This window comes from Macaca nemestrina, chromosome 10 (genome assembly GCF_043159975.1).
Source record: "Macaca nemestrina isolate mMacNem1 chromosome 10, mMacNem.hap1, whole genome shotgun sequence".
Lineage (NCBI taxonomy): Eukaryota > Metazoa > Chordata > Mammalia > Primates > Cercopithecidae > Macaca > Macaca nemestrina.
In genome coordinates this window covers 125,344,431-125,365,407 of record NC_092134.1, presented here as the reverse complement: position 1 = coordinate 125,365,407, position 20,977 = coordinate 125,344,431, and the positions used below count along the sequence as shown (strand labels likewise).

The 20,977-nt window shown below is 36.2% G+C and overlaps 1 protein-coding gene across 9 annotated transcripts in view; it reads right to left on the bottom strand.

The window, feature by feature from the left end:
• Positions 1-20,977, bottom strand: part of LOC105481511 (LIM domain only 3) — a 62,061-nt gene that overhangs the window by 38,644 nt on the left and 2,440 nt on the right. For 2 of the 9 annotated variants that reach the window (XM_011741204.3, XM_011741141.3), the window contains exon 2: positions 14,204-14,417. In XM_011741204.3, the coding sequence (XP_011739506.1) occupies positions 14,204-14,409 (206 nt within the window). In that variant the 5' untranslated portion in view covers positions 14,410-14,417. Of the gene's footprint in view, positions 1-14,203; positions 14,418-18,147; positions 18,167-18,420; positions 18,937-19,621; positions 19,689-20,371; positions 20,390-20,563; positions 20,751-20,837; positions 20,856-20,977 lie in introns of those variants that run through there. The other 7 variants (XM_011741187.3, XM_011741184.3, XM_011741167.3 and 4 more) reach the window with 7 other exon arrangements.

Genomic DNA, 20,977 nt, shown 5'->3' with positions numbered 1-20,977 from the left:
TGTTACAAATCTAAAGCATTTAACTACCAAACTATGCCCACAAGGGTACTTGGACAATGGCTTACATCTCAAATTACAGCAATCTCAATATATTGCTGGTGACCTGTCAATCTCAAATATATTCATAAGCTACACACACAAAAATGAAATGAACAAAGTGATTCAGATTAAACAGCTCTGACTACCTATTTTAAGAAAATCACTGGGTGTGCCTAGGATCCAATGCTAACAATTTGTTACGCACTGCAGTGTTACAGCTTTCTAAATGGTAAGTAACTGTTTAAAAATTCCAAGGCATTCTTAAAATGTTTCACTTAAACATTTCTGCAATAAAATCTTATTGAACTGTTGCTTTCATTAATTTTCTACAGACTGGAGAGCAAGAAAGTCGAGTTCGATTTTTTTCTTCTTTTAACTTTGCCTACTACTAGCAAATAAACTGTGCCTCTTTTTTTAAATAAACCCCTGGCCTTGAGTTTTGGCCCCTTAATAGTAGCCTACATGGTTGACTACCCTTGGTGTTAAATTTTCTTAAATTGTATTTCTGTCAGTGTATCATTTTTTTAAGCGATGGACCCTATAATAGCAAGCACTGGTCTGTCAGGAGTGCATTTTAACAGCACGACACAAGTATTTTTCACTACAGGAGACAAACAATGATATGTATTACATGCAGTAAACACTGCCTTTGGTACACAAGGTTCTCTTAGCATTTATCTGTCTAAAATCTCACTGTGTCCTGAATGGGGGGTTTCAGGGAGAGCGAGAGGAACCTTGTCTCATATTAATGTTGCCAGTAGCTATGGTATAGCATTAGAAAAAGTCCACAAGCATTGCTACATTTCTCCTGAAAGAAAACCTGGATTTAATTTTAAATGAACAAAACAAGGAATATTAATTCATGCTTAAAAAGTCCCTTTCTTTCAGATAATTACCCCGTCTTTCTCTTATGAATTCTTTCCTAAGCTTTGGCATTTTCCCCCTTTTATTCACAAGTATCATTACCAAACAACTTTCAATTAAACATAAAAAGCTGCTAAGACAGGCCTGGCACGGTGGCTCATGCCTGTAATCCCAGCACTTTGGGAGGCCGAGGCGGGTGGATCACCTGAGGTCGGGAGTTCAAGACCAGCCTGACCAACAAGGAGAAACCCTGTCTCTACTAAAAATACAAAATTAGCCAGGCATGGTGGCGCATGCCTGTAATACCAGCTACTCGAGAGGCTGAGGCAGGAGAATCGCTTGAACTCAGAAGGCGGAGGTTGCAGGGAGCCGAGATCGCGCCATTGCACTCCAGCCTGGGCAAAAAGAGCGAAATTCCGTCACAAAAACAAACAAACAAACAAACAAACAAACAAAAACCTACTAAGACATAGTGCTCTCCAAATTTAAGGTACAATACTCCAAGAAATGCTTAAAAAATTATTAGCATTTCCATGCAATTTCTACTTTTTCCTTTAAACATTGTTTTCATGATTTTTAAAATGTATAATGAAGTATTTAGAATTTATAAATATATACAAATTGAAGGTGTGCACTTAAATTTCTTTAAGAATAAAGATATATATAATCAAATTGTTTGGAGAACACTGTGAAAAATAATATGAGTAAAAAAAGTTGGTATTCAATTTCCTTGCCACCTGAGAAAAAGATGCAAAATCAACACTATAAAGAAAACCTAAAACCACCTAAAATTTTATAATATAATTCTACTCTACGGAATATTAAATATAATGCTTTACAAGGCCATAGAACTTTTACAAGCTAAAATAGGGAGAGCATGGGCATATAAGATATTTTAGAAAAATCACCTCAGTTACAAAGGAAATAGAATTTTCAGTAATTCTCCCAAAGATCCAAATTCATCCTAATTTATATAAAGCACACTACAATCTTAATTTAACAATCCATTCCAAATTCCAATAATCTCCAGTGTTGAGAATTTCTTCCCATACAGTCTAAAGTGCATGTATTTAGACATTTCTCCACCCATCTCCTTTGTACATGAAAAGTTGGTAAACGATCTTATTATACTAGTAGCCTTTCATATTCTTCATTATTAATCACTCTTAAACCTCATCTAAATCTGTTTCTTTAATCTTCTCCTCATGTTTAATTTCTCCCTTATCTTCGTAACTCAGTGCCATTCTCCCTTCGTAACAACAGAAGCTGACATCAGAGGAGTATCAGCCAATGTGTACCGCTCTTTCCCTACTGTGTTCCACTGTCACCCCTAACTATTTTATGAATAGGATTCCTGTTTGTAGAGAAGAAAACAGACTCAGAGAAGTTGAGTAAGTTGCCTAGGAACGTGAAGCTGGGGTGTAGCAGAAGGGGGCCGATGTCAGATCTGGATACTTCGCCATGATGCTACCTGACATGCCTCTAAGATCTAGGAATTAGATGTAACCTCACCCAGTTTGGAAGGTATTAGGGAAGTGACAAGAACTCATGTAACTTTTTATTTTTTTAATGAAGTGATATTCACAGAAGATTAAAAAACAGTAGATGAATGCATCCTAATAGGAATACATGAGTTATCTGCCACCGATGATCATTGAGGGAGGAGGGGCAATACCTAATGTAGTAGAATAATGAGAAACACACGGTGAGACATTTAAAATATACTGCACATATTACTAGGAGTGCAGTATCAGCTTACGGCTTTGCTTTTACTTATGACTTCACAGTAAAAAATTAGGTTGTAGTGCAGATGAAAGGCTCCATATAAATTAGGAAGGAAAAATTTAAGAATAATTAATTTAAAATCTCCAGAAAAATTATATCTTTTTTACGTTGCTGCAGAAATCAAGAGCTAACCAAGAAGACAAAGCATGTAACATATTTAATCAAATAAGCACATGATCTCTATCATAAAGAGAGTGGTTTGTTTAGTAACTATCACTGACAAGATTATTTCAGATTATTTAAACACCCAGCAAACTATCAGGTCAAGATCAAGCAACTTTTCTTTAAGATCAAGCTCCAATTGATCTGCCTTGGAAGATGAGGATCACAAAGTGATTAGGAATACGGGTTCCTCAACTCAATCTGGACAAGAAAAGCATCTGCCAGGAAGAACAGGGGGACTGTTAGAAATTGTAACAGAAAAAAGCCCCCAAGAGGCAGACCACAGTAGGAATTAAGCCTTGTAAAGCTCTTTGGCTACTATCTCTGTCTAGCTTTCTGGAGAGTATGTGTTGGATTTTTTGTGTATGAAGTATAAATGCCACCGTTTCTGAAAGCCCACCCATTCATCCTGTACCTCCTTGTAAGATTCAAAGCACACTTGCATAGCTTCTTAGCCAAGTACCCACGAAGACATCCCAGCCCATTTTATAAATATAAATACAAGCTCGAGAACTTTGATTTGTACCCAAAGTTTAAACTTAAACATTTTTAAGAGACACTTTGTACATACAAATCCCACTGTTATAAATAGAAATTAATACTAAACTTTTGGCTTTGAGGATTATGCTTAGCTCTTCTTGAAGTGAAACTAACATTAGTGAGCTAGGATTAAGGTTAGTGGGTTAGGTTAGTGGTGAGAAATATAAGCATAAACAAACTTTCATGTAACATTTGTCTCATCAAGAATGTAATTCACTAAATTGTTTTAAATAATAATATGTCTTTAATGTATCTTCTTTAAGTGCTGGATTTAGAAACATTTATCATTACTAGAGCAAATATGTTATCTTAAATGTTTTATAACTAGAAGACAATTAAATAGGGCTTGACTTGACTTTTAAAAAGTGAAAAAAAGACAAGAAAATCACCCCTCAGACCTAGAATAGCTGACTTCAAGAGCAGAAAATTAATGGCCTTTGAAAAAATCTACATCTTTGCAATTTGTATTACCTAAGAATTAAAAAAAAAATCAGTATCATTGTGATCAGGACAGTTTGATAACATCTTTGGCCAAGATGTTACTCTCATAAATGCTGCGTTGGCAGTCCTAGTTCATCAATATAGGCATTTCCTTGTATTTCACATTGAAATACTATGATGTATAGATATTCCACTTGCCATATTAATAGATGAATGTAGATACATCACTTTAAAATCAAACATGCGACTATATCATCCCCCTTAGATTGGCAACAGATTTTCAGGTGACCAAATCCAGAGGCCTATTTTCAAATTCATATTTCACAATTATCACTTAATCACACAGGGTCATAAATAGGCCCAAATAAAAAGACATTCAAAAAAACTTCCAGTAAATAATAAATGAAAAATAATCTCATTCAATTCAGCAGATGAGTTCTATAATCCCAAATGAAATTGATTTCACAACTGCCTCACTGAATAAGCTTTATAATGGTTTTCAAATCGAAGTATTATCACTTTTCTAGGGGACATTTAGAAATGTATATGGGGCATTCTTGGTTGCAACAGTGATAGGTGATACCATAGACCTACGCAGTGGCTACCCCTCATTCTCGCCCCTCCTGCTCTCACACACCCCAGCTGCACTATCTGTGATGTCCTTCAAACGTTATGAGAAAAACTCCCACCTCAGGGCCTTTGTACTGGATGTTCCTGAACCCAGAATGTCCTTCCCACACATGACCATGGCTAGCTCTTTCACTTTCATCAGGTCATTACTCAAGCCACCATCTCAGTGAGGCTGTCTGCACCTCCTCCACACGAACCAAAATTCTACAAACCTCTTGTACTGCTTCATTTTCTCCTCATTGTGTTTATCATCTCTTCATGCCCTATACTTATCTTGTTGATTATCTATTTCCCCTAAGTAGAATATAAATTCTACAAGGGGAGCAGGTATTTTTGTGTTTTATTTAGTGCTGTATGTCAAGGCATTTGACAGTATCTAGAATATACAGAATAATCACATTTCTTGAATGAAAAAAATGGGAATGGGGATGATTCAGTGTTTTGCAAGAGATATCCATTGTACAAGGAATGATAAGCATTTTGCAAGGGGTGTCAATTATTGATAACTTACTGATATCTGTGATAAGAGATGGAATAATACAAATAGCGTGAAAGTTACAAGCTAAGTCTGTCTTGCTCTGCACCCAAAAGATAGCCCATAAAGCTCAAAGCTCAGCTTTTATAAGAGGACCACTGGCTTACGAAATAATTTTTACAAAGTCCAGATATAACCTCCCTTCTTCAGAAGTTTTTCTAATCTTTCCTGATCATACCAAAAAATCTTGTCATTCTCTGTATTGGTTCCATGGGACTTAATTGGAGTGAAACTCTTTCTACACTCTACTTAGTTACTTGACAATAATAGTGACTATGTTTATCAGGTGTAGAAAATTTGAAAAATAACTTGCTCTTAAGTTCTTTCCAATTTTCCCAGACTGGATAGCTCATTCTTCACAAAAGAAAATATTTATAACTTTGTACTTTATATATTATAAAAAATTAATTAGAAATATAGTATTTCACATTCATTATTTATAAGAATGAAGTATTGGCACTCAAATATTTGTCAAGTGACTAAAGGTTTCATTGTAAAACTGTTAAAGAGATAGCAAAGCAAGCAATCACACACATAAACCCCAGTGCTGCCTCTCAGCAAGGGTGTACTGTGAAAGAAGAGATTCTTCTAGCTCAGAACCTTTCTGATATTTTTCCTAATAAATGGTCACAGAAAATACTGGTTTATAAATTTGAAGGCAATGCAATTACTTATAATTTCTTTGTATCTCCCAAAGTACAAACGTTCCTCAGTGGATATTCACATGCAATATTTATGGACTCTAAAATTATATTCACAGTATAGGTGAGCATCTCACCTGTAAAATGCAAATAACCTGCTCACTGAAATGAATACTTGCATGAAGTTATGACTGCTTTTTTCCATTCACTTCCCTTACTCCTATCCACCCAGGTAAAGGAACAGGTACTAAATCACTCATGTTACCATCTTTATACATAGATATTGGTAAGAATATATTTTTATTGAGCAGTTGATAAACAAAAAATAAGTGGTATGCTCCATGTTGTAAGGTATTTTAAAATGTAACAGTCTTGATTCTTCTAGTTTTTGGTGAAATGTGAGCAGTATGTCAAAAAACATTATCCTAGAGATGGAAAATTTAAAAAAAATTAAAAATAATTACTAAAGAGATTTCAGAATCTTTTAAAAACAAAAAGAATAAAATAATTTCAAAAACAGGTAAATACGCATCTCTGTTAGAACTGCTAAAATAAAAACATGACATTGTTCTGAAAGTTTTAGAAACTAGGAGTAAAGTAATGACAGCTAAAATTAGCTTTTCTCTCTTGTTGCTTGTTGGGATCCCACAGCATAAATGAGACAGGAATTAATTTTTTCTCTGTGGTATCTGGATTACTGGTAAACATTAGGATTAGCGCATTTTATGAAGTTCCATGCCTGCTTACTAGTCCTTGTCATATCTGATATTTATGTTTACTAAAATTGATTTTCTCTTTTTATTAATAGGATGGGTTTAATGTGGACGATGCCTCACTGCATTAGTAATAACAATTTTACTTAAATTATTGCTTTGGTGTGCTCTTCTGCAAATACTCTTTCCATTCCTAAGAGTCTTTTATTTTCCCAGTAGCCCAGTTGGAGAGTTTTTAATATTAAATTGAATCATAACAACACATGCTGATTAGAGTCTAACTTAATACATGCAGCTCAATGTTAATTTTCCAACTTCAAATCAGGGATCTGACTATTCCAAGATGATTATTCATCTCAAGTGTGATTTCATTTTAAACTTGTAAAGCCCACAACTAGAGATTTTTGCATCAGAAAACACTAACATGATAGCGCAAAGGAATTCGGCGAAAAGAGAATCATTACATAACTACAAAAATACTGTGGAGAAGAAAATGGTTTATCAAGAAGATTTCATAATACAGCGCAGAAGCAAAAAATGGCACAAGCAAATGCACAGTTGGCTGATGTAGTTTGTGAAGATAGGAAACATGTTTGATTACTATAATAAGAGGATATGCTTAGGTCCTAATTCCTTTAGAGAAAAGTTATCCATTAATACTGATAATAAAGGGGGGAAATTGTTTTAAAGTTAGAAATGAAAATCTAAGTGCCACATTTCTTGCTTCACAGTATAAACTTCTACTTCCAAATAAGCTTCTTGTAAGCACCTTGAAAAGGGAAATACATGGTTAATCATCAAAACAAGTATATTATTATAGTAAAAACAGTACTAGAACAGGCAGTATCAAACTCCATCAGAGCTAAGAAAAACAGAATTAGATCATTAAAATCACAAGGAAATAAATTTAGGCATTCTGTAGTTTTACAAAAGTTATCTTACATCTTAGACTGATTAATATCCTATAAGAATAAATGAGTGCTATAGTTTGCAATACTAATGAATTAGCTGGTGTCAAGTGTTTGAATTTTACAAGTTTTAAAGCTTACCAAGCTATGGTGATTTGTTGGCTAAAGTCAATGATGACAAAAGGTAATGGCCATTCTAAGGTTACTTAGATTCCAATCTCTGTATGTGCAGCATGTATACATATATATAGATCCATACCTCTTCAAATGCTTAACAAGAGGAAGTGCCATGTATCAGCAGAAGTAATCATATACATAAACCATTTTTTATAAGCCAATTAAACAAAAAATAAAAGAGAAAGAAAAAGGCCATTTATAGAGACATGGCGAATACAAATGCAGTTTTATAAAAATACCTAGCAAATGGAACAAAGTGTTGCTCTTTTTATTTTTATTCCCTTTGTTTTCCAGATCTTGTCCAGCATTTACACTTCGTATATTGTATTTTTTTATTGATAAAGTGAGAAACATTGGCTATTTTTTTCAGAAGATGGGATGAGGATGCAGTACATGACTTTGAATAATAGAAGACATTATAATATGAATTGGAAAAATGTTTTCAAACCAAACACCAAAATAAGACTTCAATGCCTCACAGTGTAATGAAGGGACATGCAATGGTCATTTAGGTTGGTGCAATTCTTTTTTTAGGCTATTTCATTTTTATGTGAGGCAGAAAACGGAACTACATAATACATTTCTACAATTTATATATTCATCAAAACCATTTACAAAATTACCACTTTCAGCATATTTTAAAAATGAGATTCCTTAACAAATTATGTTTATGCAGTCAAAACACACCATTAAAATTTATTATTAGTCACTTAATGGAAGTTAATGGTGAGTTTACAAATGAAGTGCTGGCTTACTTTGATATAGTCTAAGAGTAACCAAAAATAGAAATTATTTCCCAGAATTCTATGTATTTATATAGTGCAAAATAAGCAATTTTAGCAATTCTCAAATGTAGGTTTTTCCAGATGCATTTAATCCTAAATATACTTGTAGAAACAGAATATTTTTCTGCTAAGTCAGGTATGTCTAACTTATCCATCTTATGTGTAAAAACTATCCTGACTGAAATATTTCATACTTATTAAAAGATAAAAAACTGTAAAGATATAGAAACATTATAAAATATTTTTAATACTCTGGGGGGTGGTGAAATTTCCAGTGAAAATAGCTCAAGTCTACAAAACAAACTAAAACAAAAAGCCACATAACCAAAATAATTATATTAGTAAATACTCATTTACTGAAAATGAATGCATTATAGAATTAAGGATAGAAAGATACTGTAGATGAATTTACCAATGAGAAGAAATTCTGTGTGTGCAGTAAATATTTTTAATAGAAGTCGTTTGGGAGCAGTTGTTGCTCAGGAAGTCTAGTGTGGATCCACCTAATATTTTCCAGAGTGAGGGGCACTGTTCTGAAGTATTATAAAAAAAAATTATAGCCGGGCGCGGTGGCTCAAGCCTGTAATCCCAGCACTTTGGGAGGCCGAGACGGGCGGATCACGAGGTCAGGAGATCGAGAGACGATCCCGGCTAACACGGTGAAACCCCGTCTCTACTAAAAAATACAAAAAAAAACATAGCCGGGCGAGGTGGCGGGCGCCTGTAGTCCCAGCTACTCGGGAGGCTGAGGCAGGAGAATGGCGTAAACCCGGGAGGCGGAGCTTGCAGTGAGCTGAGATCCGGCCACTGCACTCCAGCCTGGGTGACAGAGCAAGACTCCGTCTCAAAAAAAAAAAAAAAAAAATTATCACTCCTGATTTGTATTGGTTCAGGAGTGGTATAAACACTAAAATGTTTAAAACAGAATTCTATAATGCTTTTCTACAATAAAGGGAAAAATGAACTTAAAATTGTAACTTTTTATAAAGCTGCAAATAAGATAATTTATAAGCAATATAACAGTATTTTTTAACAGATATGGAGTTCAATATGCTCATATGTGAAAATATTTCATAATACTAAAATTAACTTAGACATTTAAATATGATAAAAATTATAACAATAATATAGTGTTTAAAAGCTCAAATGAAGCTTACAGAAGTAAAACTTATTTGTAGAATTCCATTTGATATAAAAGCTTATGCTTTCAGAATTTAGAACAGTAAAAAGAGATTTTTCAAATAAGAATACATTGCTTTCCTGCAAAAATACTTCCAAATGATTAATATTAAAAAGATGACAATGAAAGGAAAAAGAATGAATATTGTTTCCAACATTAAAAAAGCATCTGTGTTATAAATTGCCAGATAAAACAATATTAACAACATATTCCTATTTACCTCCACACTTATAATTATGTACCAATTTAAAGTTGACCTTACATAAAAATTTAGAAGCACTAGGTTTGATCAGTGTGAGATAAAGTTACAGCTAGATTTACACTCTATGTGGCATTTTATTTTTATTTTCTCTTTTAGAGTTATTATATTATTATATTAAAGCATATAAAATTTGTAGTCAGCATAGCAAGCTTCAAATCATTTTAGTTAATTAGCAACTATGGTGAAGCATGAAGCATCACTCTTTCCCAGTAGTTTCATTTTAAACAAATCATCCTCACATATAAAAATAGCAAATTGCATTAAATTTTATATAAGACATTTTACAGCTTCTTATATAGGAAAAGCTATAAGCAGCTTCCATGGCACATACCACAGCAAACAGCTTTGAATAAACTCTGGCAAGATATCATTCATAGAGATACAAGACACATACAGCCTACATCAACTTAATGCTTAAAGCATGTCACAAAAAGTTGCAGGTTCAAAGAAAGAACAACAAAAAATTGCCCAGAAGTTGAATTCTGGTTACACTCTGACATCCTTTATTGCCTTCAAGTTGAAAAAGAAAGTATTTTGGTATTTCTCCTAGTTCTATTTAATGCTTGCTGCAAAACATTAAATAAAAGCATGTAGAATTCCTAATTCTAAAATGCTGATTATGTTTTGGCTGGCTACTTTATTCCTATTTTTCAAACTGAAATAAGGCTGATAGATCGCAGTGATAAGAGTCCTTAAACATCATCACTAAAACTTTGCTATTTTTACACAGTCATTTTTAATCTACTTTAGACAGTATCAATTTTAAGCTCCAACTTAAAGTACAAAGACACTTCCATATCTAACTTGTCATAAGTTAATCTTTAAAAAATAAAAATAATTATAAATGCATTGGATAGATTTTTAACAGATACATTTCTTGTTCTGCCTGGCATATAAATATTGACTGGGTAGACTTCATAATTTCAGTCAGAAACATGTTAGAGGAAGTTTTAAAAAGTCAGTCCTTCTCTTTCTTTAGCTAATGAGTTTCCAAAGGAGGAAAGCAATCCCACAAATGGGCAAATTCTGCCTCATCAGATATGTACATTTTATGTTCCACAGCTAAATGAATGATATGCCAGTCCAGTTCTGGAAAGTGAAAAAAATTCCACTGTTAAGATTTGATACTTAGTGTACAAACCGTGGAAGATTTTTCTTTCTTTTTCTCTTAAATATAGCTACTAGTGCCATAAAGGAGAAATAAATGGAAAGACATCAAATTTTCCATAATAATAGTTTCTATAACCCTTAAGAAAATATCTTACAGTCTAAATGATTATATTTTCATATTATTTAATATCTCAAATCATCATTCAAAGAACTTACAAGTCACATCATCATTATCACTACTCCAAGTAACACAAATAAAACACAAATCTTTAAGACTCACTGCTCATAATTAGAAATGTTTCTTTCTGTTTATGGAGGGAGAAGTGTTTTAAGAAGCTAGATGTAATTGGCAGAAATATTTTACTTTTCATTGTATGTGAAAAATTATCTGGCCCAGGACAATACTTGTAACCAACAATTTATGTGGACAGGCAAATTACTATTTTATTACTTTACTTATTCTTACTTATGTTCTTAATAATTTAGACATGAAATATAAATACGTAAGCTATTTATGTTCAGTTTCGTGCCTCAGAGAAATTACATAATATCCAAGGGCCAAAAATAAAACAACTTTTAAAATAGAACTTAAAGTATGCTGAATTTGGAGGAAAATGAGAAAAATTACTTTTAAAGCTCAGGAAACTAACCACAGAATATTACTTGTTCACTGATTATATTACAGATTCTATGTAATTAAATAAATAATTAGATAGGAAAAATTTTAGGTGTACCTCCCTTTTTCCTTTAGCTAATTTCACCCATTGCCTGAAATCATGCCTCTCATACAGTAAGCATTTAATAAACATTTTTGGACAACTATTTATACATAATCAAAGAAATTAATTTGTAAATAAAATCTGCTTGACTGTATTTGTTGATTTAACATACAGAATCAGACTATTTTAATTTGCCAGTCAGAGACATATGCTGTTGAACATCTACACAATTTCACTGAGACACATGCTTTCCACATAAAACTAAATACCACATCTGCGGCATAATCTATAACACGTAACACAGTGTTTTACACACACCAATTCTCCATTTCACTTCTGCAATTTTAAGTGTTGATGAAGTTGCCAAATAAGTCACATTATATACAACAAACCTTCAGTTTAAATAAGGGATAAGATTGCTGTTAACAACTTAGTTTGAAATGTTAACAACCCTTAGGCTGTTAACATAACAACTGGCCATTAATGTGGTAATGACCAATTTAAGAGGAAATTGTACTCTGAGAAATGAATATATTGGCAATCAGGACCAGAGTTGATATTGGAAATAATATTATATACGTTTAATAAGTTAACTAGCATTAAAAGTTTGAGCCTATCAGAGGGTAACTAAAAGTTATTCTACAAAAAGCCACATACACTCTTATAGAGATATAAAAACTTCTGATATGAAAACTATTTTTGATAAATGCATTTTAGCAAACACTTGAGACTATTAAATACCAGTTTAAAATCATACATTTTTACTACCACAAGGAAAAATAAAACAAAACAAGTCTAAGATTACTGTCTCTGCTCAATACTATGCTGACAGCTACAAAGCATGTTATACTCACAATATAGGTATTTCCTTGGCAAATTTTTATTTTTGGTTTTCAAAAATCCCAGATATTTCAGTGGACATTCTTTCCAGTTTACTTAATTTTTGTCCTTTGGTTTATTAAAAAAGCTTAACATTGCCTGGGCTATATAAATTCCTTATTTGAAATGGTAACATAAATCCACTTGAGATACTGAAATTACAAACAAATGTAAAAGTCAAAAGGAATCAAAAAGCTATGACTATTGGTTAGTACCGATGAAGCAAACTAAAAAGCAGTATTAAATCACTAAAAGCAAATACAAATGCTTTATGTGGAAATGAGGCTCTAATTCACAACGAGCAGAAGAGAAATTTTTATTTCAAAGAGAAGAGTTCAAAGACTGGAGAGTTCTAAAAGAATGAACATTATACATTAATTTTGATTAGTTGTGCCAACACAATGAGGGAAATCCTGGCTGGAGAGAGTGACTTCTCATTGTTGGCACCTTGCATGTGTTTTACGCACTTGGAACACAGAGAAGTAGTAACAAGTGGTCATAATTAGTCAGGAGGCTGTCAGACGAGGCCGTCCTAAGAGCGAGAAAGAGTAGAATCTGATAAACAGTACTGCTTTCACCCTCTTGTAACTATCATTAATCAAATGATATATTTTTATATCTAAAGATTGGATCTGACTGAAAATAGCTGAATTATATACTAAGAAGGACCAGATTGCCTAGAAAACACCTACCAAAAGACCAAGGTACTAAAGGAGTTACCGTTGATTGATACATTTTGTCATAAGGGAAAAATTCCAAATAAATCACTTAACGTCAAACCAGAAAAATGATTAATTGTATTAAATATGAAAACCCCAATGATGCCATATATCATTTCTCTAATTTGATAGATCCTACTTTATTAATATAAGTAATTTTCAGCTGAAGTAAGTCGCAAAGTTGTCTGAAAAGCAAAATAATTTTTCCTCAGCAGAAGTTCTGTGTTGAGTACTTAATGCTAGAAAACAAAAACTTTAGTCGGCTTCATAGCTTCATAACCAAGAACACCTGCCTTGTCCTGAAAGCGTTCAGATGTTTACAGGTTGGAGAGTGGCTGTCATTTTCCCATAATGATGGAGGTCTTTACTTTGTTATTATCCATAAAACTACTGGCAAGTCTGAGGCACTTCAATTGCTTAGTTGTATTTTTGAGATTACCGTTTAGAATGTCATGGGGTGGGGCGGGGGGAAGATGTATCTACACTTGGAGAAAGTTTTCAAAACTCTACAATAAATGCATTAATAAATATTAGTCAAGGATGTGCACCTGACTTCCTCTGACAAGCCTGAAACAGAAAAGAGAGTTGAGTAACTTTAGAAGAATAAATTCAGGTCCAACTAAGAGGCATCAATTAAACTCTTACACAGTCCATTTTTTTTTTCAAGTTGAACTTTTTAAAAATAAAGAGTTAAGATATTTTGCCAAATGGCTGATTAATATCTTTGTGCTATGCTCAGCACCGTTCCTCCTTAAGCTCCAAAAAAAAAAAAAAAAAAAAGGCAAAAATAAATAAATCAACCTGAATGCTGATTTCTACCAAATACATCCTTGACATTAACTGGCAGTTTCAATATAGGCAGTGCCATAACCAATTGCCTGAGTGTGCAGGCAAGCCAAATTGAAATACTTTAAATATTGTGGTTTGTTGGCTGTTCCTTAAGCATTAATTTGAGTAACACACACACAGGGCAACGCTTTGAAGGCTGACAGGTCAACTTCTTTTAGGAATATAAGCCGGCAGTAAGGAAATGAAACAAGCAAACAAAAAATACACTTACAAAAGTACTTTAAAAGGCATCCAGTCACCACTGGTGTGCAAGGATAATTCCTACCTCAGATAGTCTCTGCGACAAAGGATAAGATTAGCTTTAGTGTACAGGGTGGAGCCCACCTCTCCCAAGCGACAGTCACAGCAGGCACACTTCAGGCAGTCTTCATGCCAGTATTTGTCCAGTGCCTTTAGAAGATACCGGTCCTTGATCTTTCGGTTGCAGCCAGCACAACCTTTCGGCTTGGTGTCTGGCTGGACTGAGAGCATTTGTATACCTGAAGGAAGACAAAAGCAAAAAAGAGAGCTGAGACTACTAGACGAATAAAAAGATGTCAGAAGACCTCAAACAAGTTAAATATTTAATATTTCCTTATTCTAGGAGTGCTAGCTTTTCTTGTTTAGGGCTATACTGAAATCAAACTAAATTTTCGAAGCAAAAAGTCTCAAACTTTATCAAGTGCTTATTAAATCATTCATAAAGTTATGCATGCCAAGTGGTAATAATAAATTCATGTTATCGTAGTAAATTGACATTATAAATATGAAGTTCAAGAACATTAAATAATTTTATAGTATCTTCATTCTCCCCATAGAGCAGTTCCTTTAGAAAGAAAATGTGAGTAAATGACGATCTGAAAGAAAGTTATTTAACAAATTAATCTATGCACAGTCCATAGAAGTAAAAAAATGAGTTTTGCTTAACTGTTTAAAAATTTCACTGAATATGTGCTTGACGGTGGAAGGAGAGTGCACCTGGTATGGGCTTACACAAACCTTATTCAGCAGTAGAGGTGTTTATAGTTAAGTACACAGAACAACTACCCGAAAAGCTCAACAATCCTGTATTGCTTGCTTGCTTCCAAATACTTCCTTCTATGTCCTTGACATTTCAAAGTATTCATTGTGTTCAAATATAATATTTATACTCACAAGCATCAGTCAGCACCTATATTAACGGCAGATTACTTAACTATATACTATATGGCTTTATGTAAACCTAAAATATATGATTATACCATTTATTACCATAAACATACAAAATTATTTGTTTTATAAAGAAAAAACAATAGATGGCCAGATCTAAATATATATACAATTATACATATATAAATATATACATATTATATGTATACAATGCTAAACATAGGCACATTTATATATTTTAAAGATATAAATCTATCATAAATAAGGAACCCAGCTGGATTCTATGGGTTTTACAGTTTGATTGAAATCTTTTGAATGAATGGATATTCACCTTGAGTGTCTTCTTATTTCCTAGGTATTAAACACCCAGCTTTAGCAAGAAGCTGGACCAAGTATCCAGTGCCTCATATTTATCAAATAACTCATTTTAAGCACTATAAAGTACTGCAGACATCATCAACTCCAAATTCCCTCATTTTACAAATTATGTTACAGAGGCCCAAGAGAGGTTCAGATACTTGCTCAAAGCTGAAAGACAGTTACGCTATAGTCTCTGGCCAAATGGCCTTCTTGCAGTCCAGAGACCCCTCTGCTGCATTATGTTTGCTCTCCTAGGCATAAAGTTTTAAACTTGCATTTAGAAGGATACAAAACACCAAAATGTGCATGCATTATAGGAAAAGAAATGCCAAGCTAGAATCTGCATTTTTGTGCATTTTCCTTCTCCAGAACAGCTAAACCTCCTCCAGGTTCCTCTGATACCTGATGATGAAGTCTTCACCCCCCTCACAACCTTCACAACCTTTTTTTAAAAAAAATAATCGCACTGGTGAGAGACATCAAGGCATTCGCAGAGCGGAATAACTTTCCTAACTACAAATAATACATGAGTTGCACAAAATATTGTTAGGATGTTGAACTTTCATTAGAAAATAACTTGTCTGGTAGAGTTGTGTAGGGAATGGCAGGATATAAAGCAGAGTAGCTGTTCTTTCTTTCTGCATCATAAGCATAGCTGTAGTCACCGGAGCTGCAGACTAACAGCTGGATTTGTAAGAAGAGCAGGTGGTATCCCTATAGCCTGCTTTCTGTTCCTTTCCTTTGAAGGAGCTAAGGGCCTAGTGCAGATTAATCATAACCCTTGATAGCTCTGCTAAATCTCACTCTCTAGAACTTCTAACAAATGAAGTTTCTTTGATCAGAACTAGTTATCCTCTTCTAGCAAGGTTCCACAAGGAATGAATCACATTAATTACAGTGAACAACAGACCCAAGTGCCTATTAACCATATATCTGTGGGGAGGGGGAAGTTTTGATTTACTCAGTGAAATTCTGGATGGTGTTACTGAAAACATCTAGATAATAAATATTAAGAGAAGCCATTCTAATTAAGCCATCCTAATTAATGGCCATTCTATTAAATTTATAAGGCTATTATTTTTATTTATCATAAGTCTCAAAGATGAAAAATCAAAAAAAAAAAAAATCCCAGCAAAACCTTCTTAGTAGCAGCTAAACTATATTTCCCATAGTTGTGTTTCTACCATCAAGCATACAAGGTCAGTTATTTTATTCAAAATGCTTTGCAACCAAGACAGGGGATACCAACATTTGGCACAAGTAACACTACCCTACTTGTCTTCACAAAATGTTTTTGTTGTGTTGACATTTTAATTTAGCACTCAGAGGCCAATTAATATTTGAAACTCTTACATTCTGTTTGGCCTTAGGCATAAAAGGAGTTTGATATTTTACACTCCATCCTGGTACCTTCTTTTAGAGAACATCATGGCATTTCTCTTGAAAATGGAATCCCTTGAATTCCATGCAAGTTAACAATTGTAGCGAAAGAACTATTTTGTAGTCACCATGTTACCGTGTACTTAAAAGGCATAAAGCAGTCCGCGGCCTCCCCTCTTCTTCCAGAAGAACATGTCTGGGTACAGTTATGTGTTCTTAGCTAAGAAACATTTCACAAGTTGCTCATAGCCCATCAGAACTCATAACTAGTTTTAGATTGGCATGTAAATTGTTCTGAGGGAAATTCTTATTGCCTCTGAGACCCTGCCATTCTGAGTTATTTGACAGTTTAAGGGAAATCATAATTAAAAAAAAGACATAAATAATAGCCTGTGCAGTGTGGTGTGCAGAAATAAGTAGAACCATTTCATTTAAACTCTGGTGAGCTTTTAATTGCCTGGATTGCATTGTGAGGCGGCCTAACGGTTGATTGCCTCCATTATGTTCCCTTGTTCTGTGCCATTCATCCGCACAGTCTCAGCTTCAGTAGTTAACACAACAAAGTAACCACAACTCCACAACACACAGGGGTTTAAATAATAATAATAATAATAATGAAAGATTTGCAGCCCTTAGACACAGTCTTACATTTTTGGACTAACTACACAGAGTGAATAGAAAACATTTTTGTCCCTTAGAGAACAATTTGGGAGAGGAAAGAGGAAGAGGGAATACATAAAGGGGATTGGAAGAGGTGAGGTGCTTCAGAAAGATGCTAAAATGGGAATGCAGGTTCTGCAGCTGGGAGCATTGACACAGATTAAAAGAATTTGGCCAACATGGCCATTCGATTGCCAAGAGGCAACAGACAAAAGATTTTCCTCCTGCCCATCTTCATCCTCTTCCCAGCCCCCAACACAGGTTGGAAAACTGGATTGGGCCTAAAAGCTTGTTTCTCTCTGTTCACTGGCCCAGAGCATCCCTACAGGCTGCAGCCCCCTAAGGGACAACAATGCAAATAGATGTCCCCAGATCTCAGGCACTGGAGCTGCTTAACTCTGTTCTGCCCCTTCAACTCCCAGCCCCCCTCCCTACCCTTCACCCCCCCTCCCCTTTTTGAGCAATGGAGCTGGGAACCAATTTGATTCCCTTTTTCTCCAATGCAGCTGCAAGGCTCAGAGATACTGACATTTTTCCACTCTTATCAGTTTAATTACAGTTACCATGGCAGCAAAGTGCTAGTGCTTGGCAAAGGCCAACAAGAGATTTGCAAGACAGAGTTCAATTTTGATGCAGCTCACATGCAAAATAAAAAAAAAAAAAAATAAGAAACATACATACACTCTAACAAAGAATCCCTTGCGGAGTTTACGCTCCAGCCTTTTGTGGTTGTGTCTTTGCAGCCACACAGGGATGGTTTGCAAAGAATGTAGCAGTATTTGTTGCATCTAGCAAGATTAATTGGTTTAAGCAGCAGTCTTTCAAAGCAGTTACAACAATAATATTTCGGTTCTTTCAGAAAGACACAAAAGCAGCGGAAGAGCAGAAAGGCTTTTGAGCAGCCAAGAGTGCAGAGCGCCGGCAAAGTGCATCTATGATAGATTGTAACCTTACCAAAACTTTTCTCCTTTTTCTGCATGAGTTGACTTAGGCGTGCCTGAGTTGCAGCAGCTTCGCATTGAGCACCAAGCCCAAAGGTAGAAGTAGAAGGGGGTCTCCTTGATTTCGCTTAAGTGTGGACCTGGTGCGCAGCCTACACCGCCGAGGACCGACTATTGTGAAGCCACTTTGGGAGCGGGTCGGATTGGCGGCAGGGGGTGGGGGAAGGGATGAGGACGGCCAGACAAGACAGGGCGCACACACGGAGCCCCTCGCAGTGTGCAAAATGATGGCGAATGACAAAGCCACATGCTTCCCTAACTCTGCCCGTAATCCTAAAATCCCAGCGGCCCCTTTTAGCTTCCTGGTAACAAATGGATTTGATTAAACTGTCACATGCAGCGTTAGCATAGCATATCATGTTCAATATGAAAAAGATCATAAATCTGACTTGTATTTCATAACAGCAATCTGGGTAGTCCCCGTAAAAAATGTGCTGCATCAGTTTGAATCTCAACCTATTAGGACATAGGCACCTTGGTCCAGGGACCTTCCCTGTTCTGGCCGCTTCGGCCCCTACCTGCCCCCGCCCCCCGCCGCCCCCATCCCCACACACAGCCACTTTTCCATGGCAAAGGAACAACATTTTGTTATTATGGCTGCGTGGAGAGAGGCAGAAGTGTCAACAAGGACCAAAAGATTGTAATTTCAACTCTTTATGAAGTGGGGGGTCATGAATTCCAGCAAGTAAGGGGGAGGGGTCCGGAAACCCACCCAGGACTGAATTCTTTTCCTATGGGCTGGGAGCAAACACTTCCTAATTCCAAACTCTCCCTGCCCCTCTCTCCCCGGGAGTCAGGGGTGTGGAAATACTGCAGTTCATGGTGAACTTTGACTATTATCCACTCGAGTCAGTACTTGAGACGTTCCGCGCCGCAGCCGCTCTCCCTCCTTCCATCAACATCTTCCGCCTGCATCTATTTCATGTCTCATCATAAAAATAATGAAGCCTCACATGATTTAAACAAAACCGTCTCAGTAGAGCTGCAGCCCGAGTGAAAGTTGCAGTGCGGAGCTGGGTTGCAGCTCCAGTTTATGCCTCATTAGCAGAGGCTGGGGAAGAAAAAAATACCCACATCCGCACACGCACGCGCGCACCCGCAGACACACACACCACAAATAAGCCGACGCGTGTGTACACAGTTGCTGCACTTACCTTCTCAATTAAGCGATACAGGGGGAGGCCGTTCAGTAAGCACAGTGGCTGCTTTGTAGTGCTTCTCCTTGGGAAAGGTCAAAAAGAAGCATTGTTTGAAAAAAAAAAAAAAGACGGGGGAGGGAATGTCTATTTTTTTTAAGTTTAAAATAATGAGGTCCTCAAGGATCCGCCAAGTAATGGTGTTAACCGCATCTGAGCCACAGGTGTCCTCCTTTTAGGCAACTGCAGTCCGAGGCTGTCTCTCTCCGTCCTGGTTCAAGACAACTTACCCCAGCAGCGTGCGAGGAGCCGAGCTGAAGGAAGCTCCGGCTCTCAGCTGCAAAATGCAATCCCTTCCCAGCCAGACATAATACAGCCAAAGAAAAGGTCACTCCGTTATTACTGAGCCGGCGGAGCCCAGGCAGCGCTTGTCAAGACCACAGAGAAGCAGCTCCCTTCCGATTTAAGACTATTTACCTCTCGCCCCCACCCCTCCCCTCTTCTTTCCTTCTCTCCCTCCCTCTCTCGCTGGCTCCCTCGCTCGCTCTCGTGTGCCTGTTCTGCAGCTCAGTCAAGTACAGCCGCCCTCGGAAAGTGCAAAGCAGCCACGAGACAGATCGGGCTTTGTTGCTAATTTCCCAGGGTGAAAATTTACAAGCCTGCGAGTGCAGTCAGCACAACCACATGCATATGCTACTCACAAACGCTGGGGACAAACCCGCACACAAAATGTGACCTCTGCAGGAGTCGACTGAGGAAGGACCCTACCTCCTGGACCCGTCCAAAAGAAGAACTCCAGCGAGAGGGCTCCGGAGGAAAAGGGTAGGGTTCCTAAAATAACCAGGGCATTTTGGAATAGGTGGCTACATTTAAAGCAAATTGCCTTCCAAAGCCATTTCTGAAGCTACCAATTATGGAAATTAAAATAAAAGCAAGAGAATCAAACTGCTACCATCATACCCTGGAAAAGCACACAACCTTTAAGAAATGTCTGGAGGTGGCTGCAGTTGCTGGTCTCTCTGTGACTTCCATTCATGAACTCTCTGAAGTCGCTGCTCCGCAAGTCCGCCACACAAGCCTGATTCAGGGGATCACACACACACTCGCCTTCCTCCCTTCCTCCCTTCCTCTAATGGCCCAAGACCCAAACTGTGAACTTGTTCTCCATTCACTAATGCTGACCCCCACCACCACCACCCCAAACACACTTCCTGCAATTACTTGAATTCCTTACTATTTAAAACTCACACGCTCCAATGAAAAACAGCCAAGAGCACTGAGAAACATGTTTTCAGGACTAACTTGGTCAAAGAACCATAGTTTCTCCACCACTACCGCTTTGTCTTCACAGGCTTGTTTTAAGGCCTTAACAGA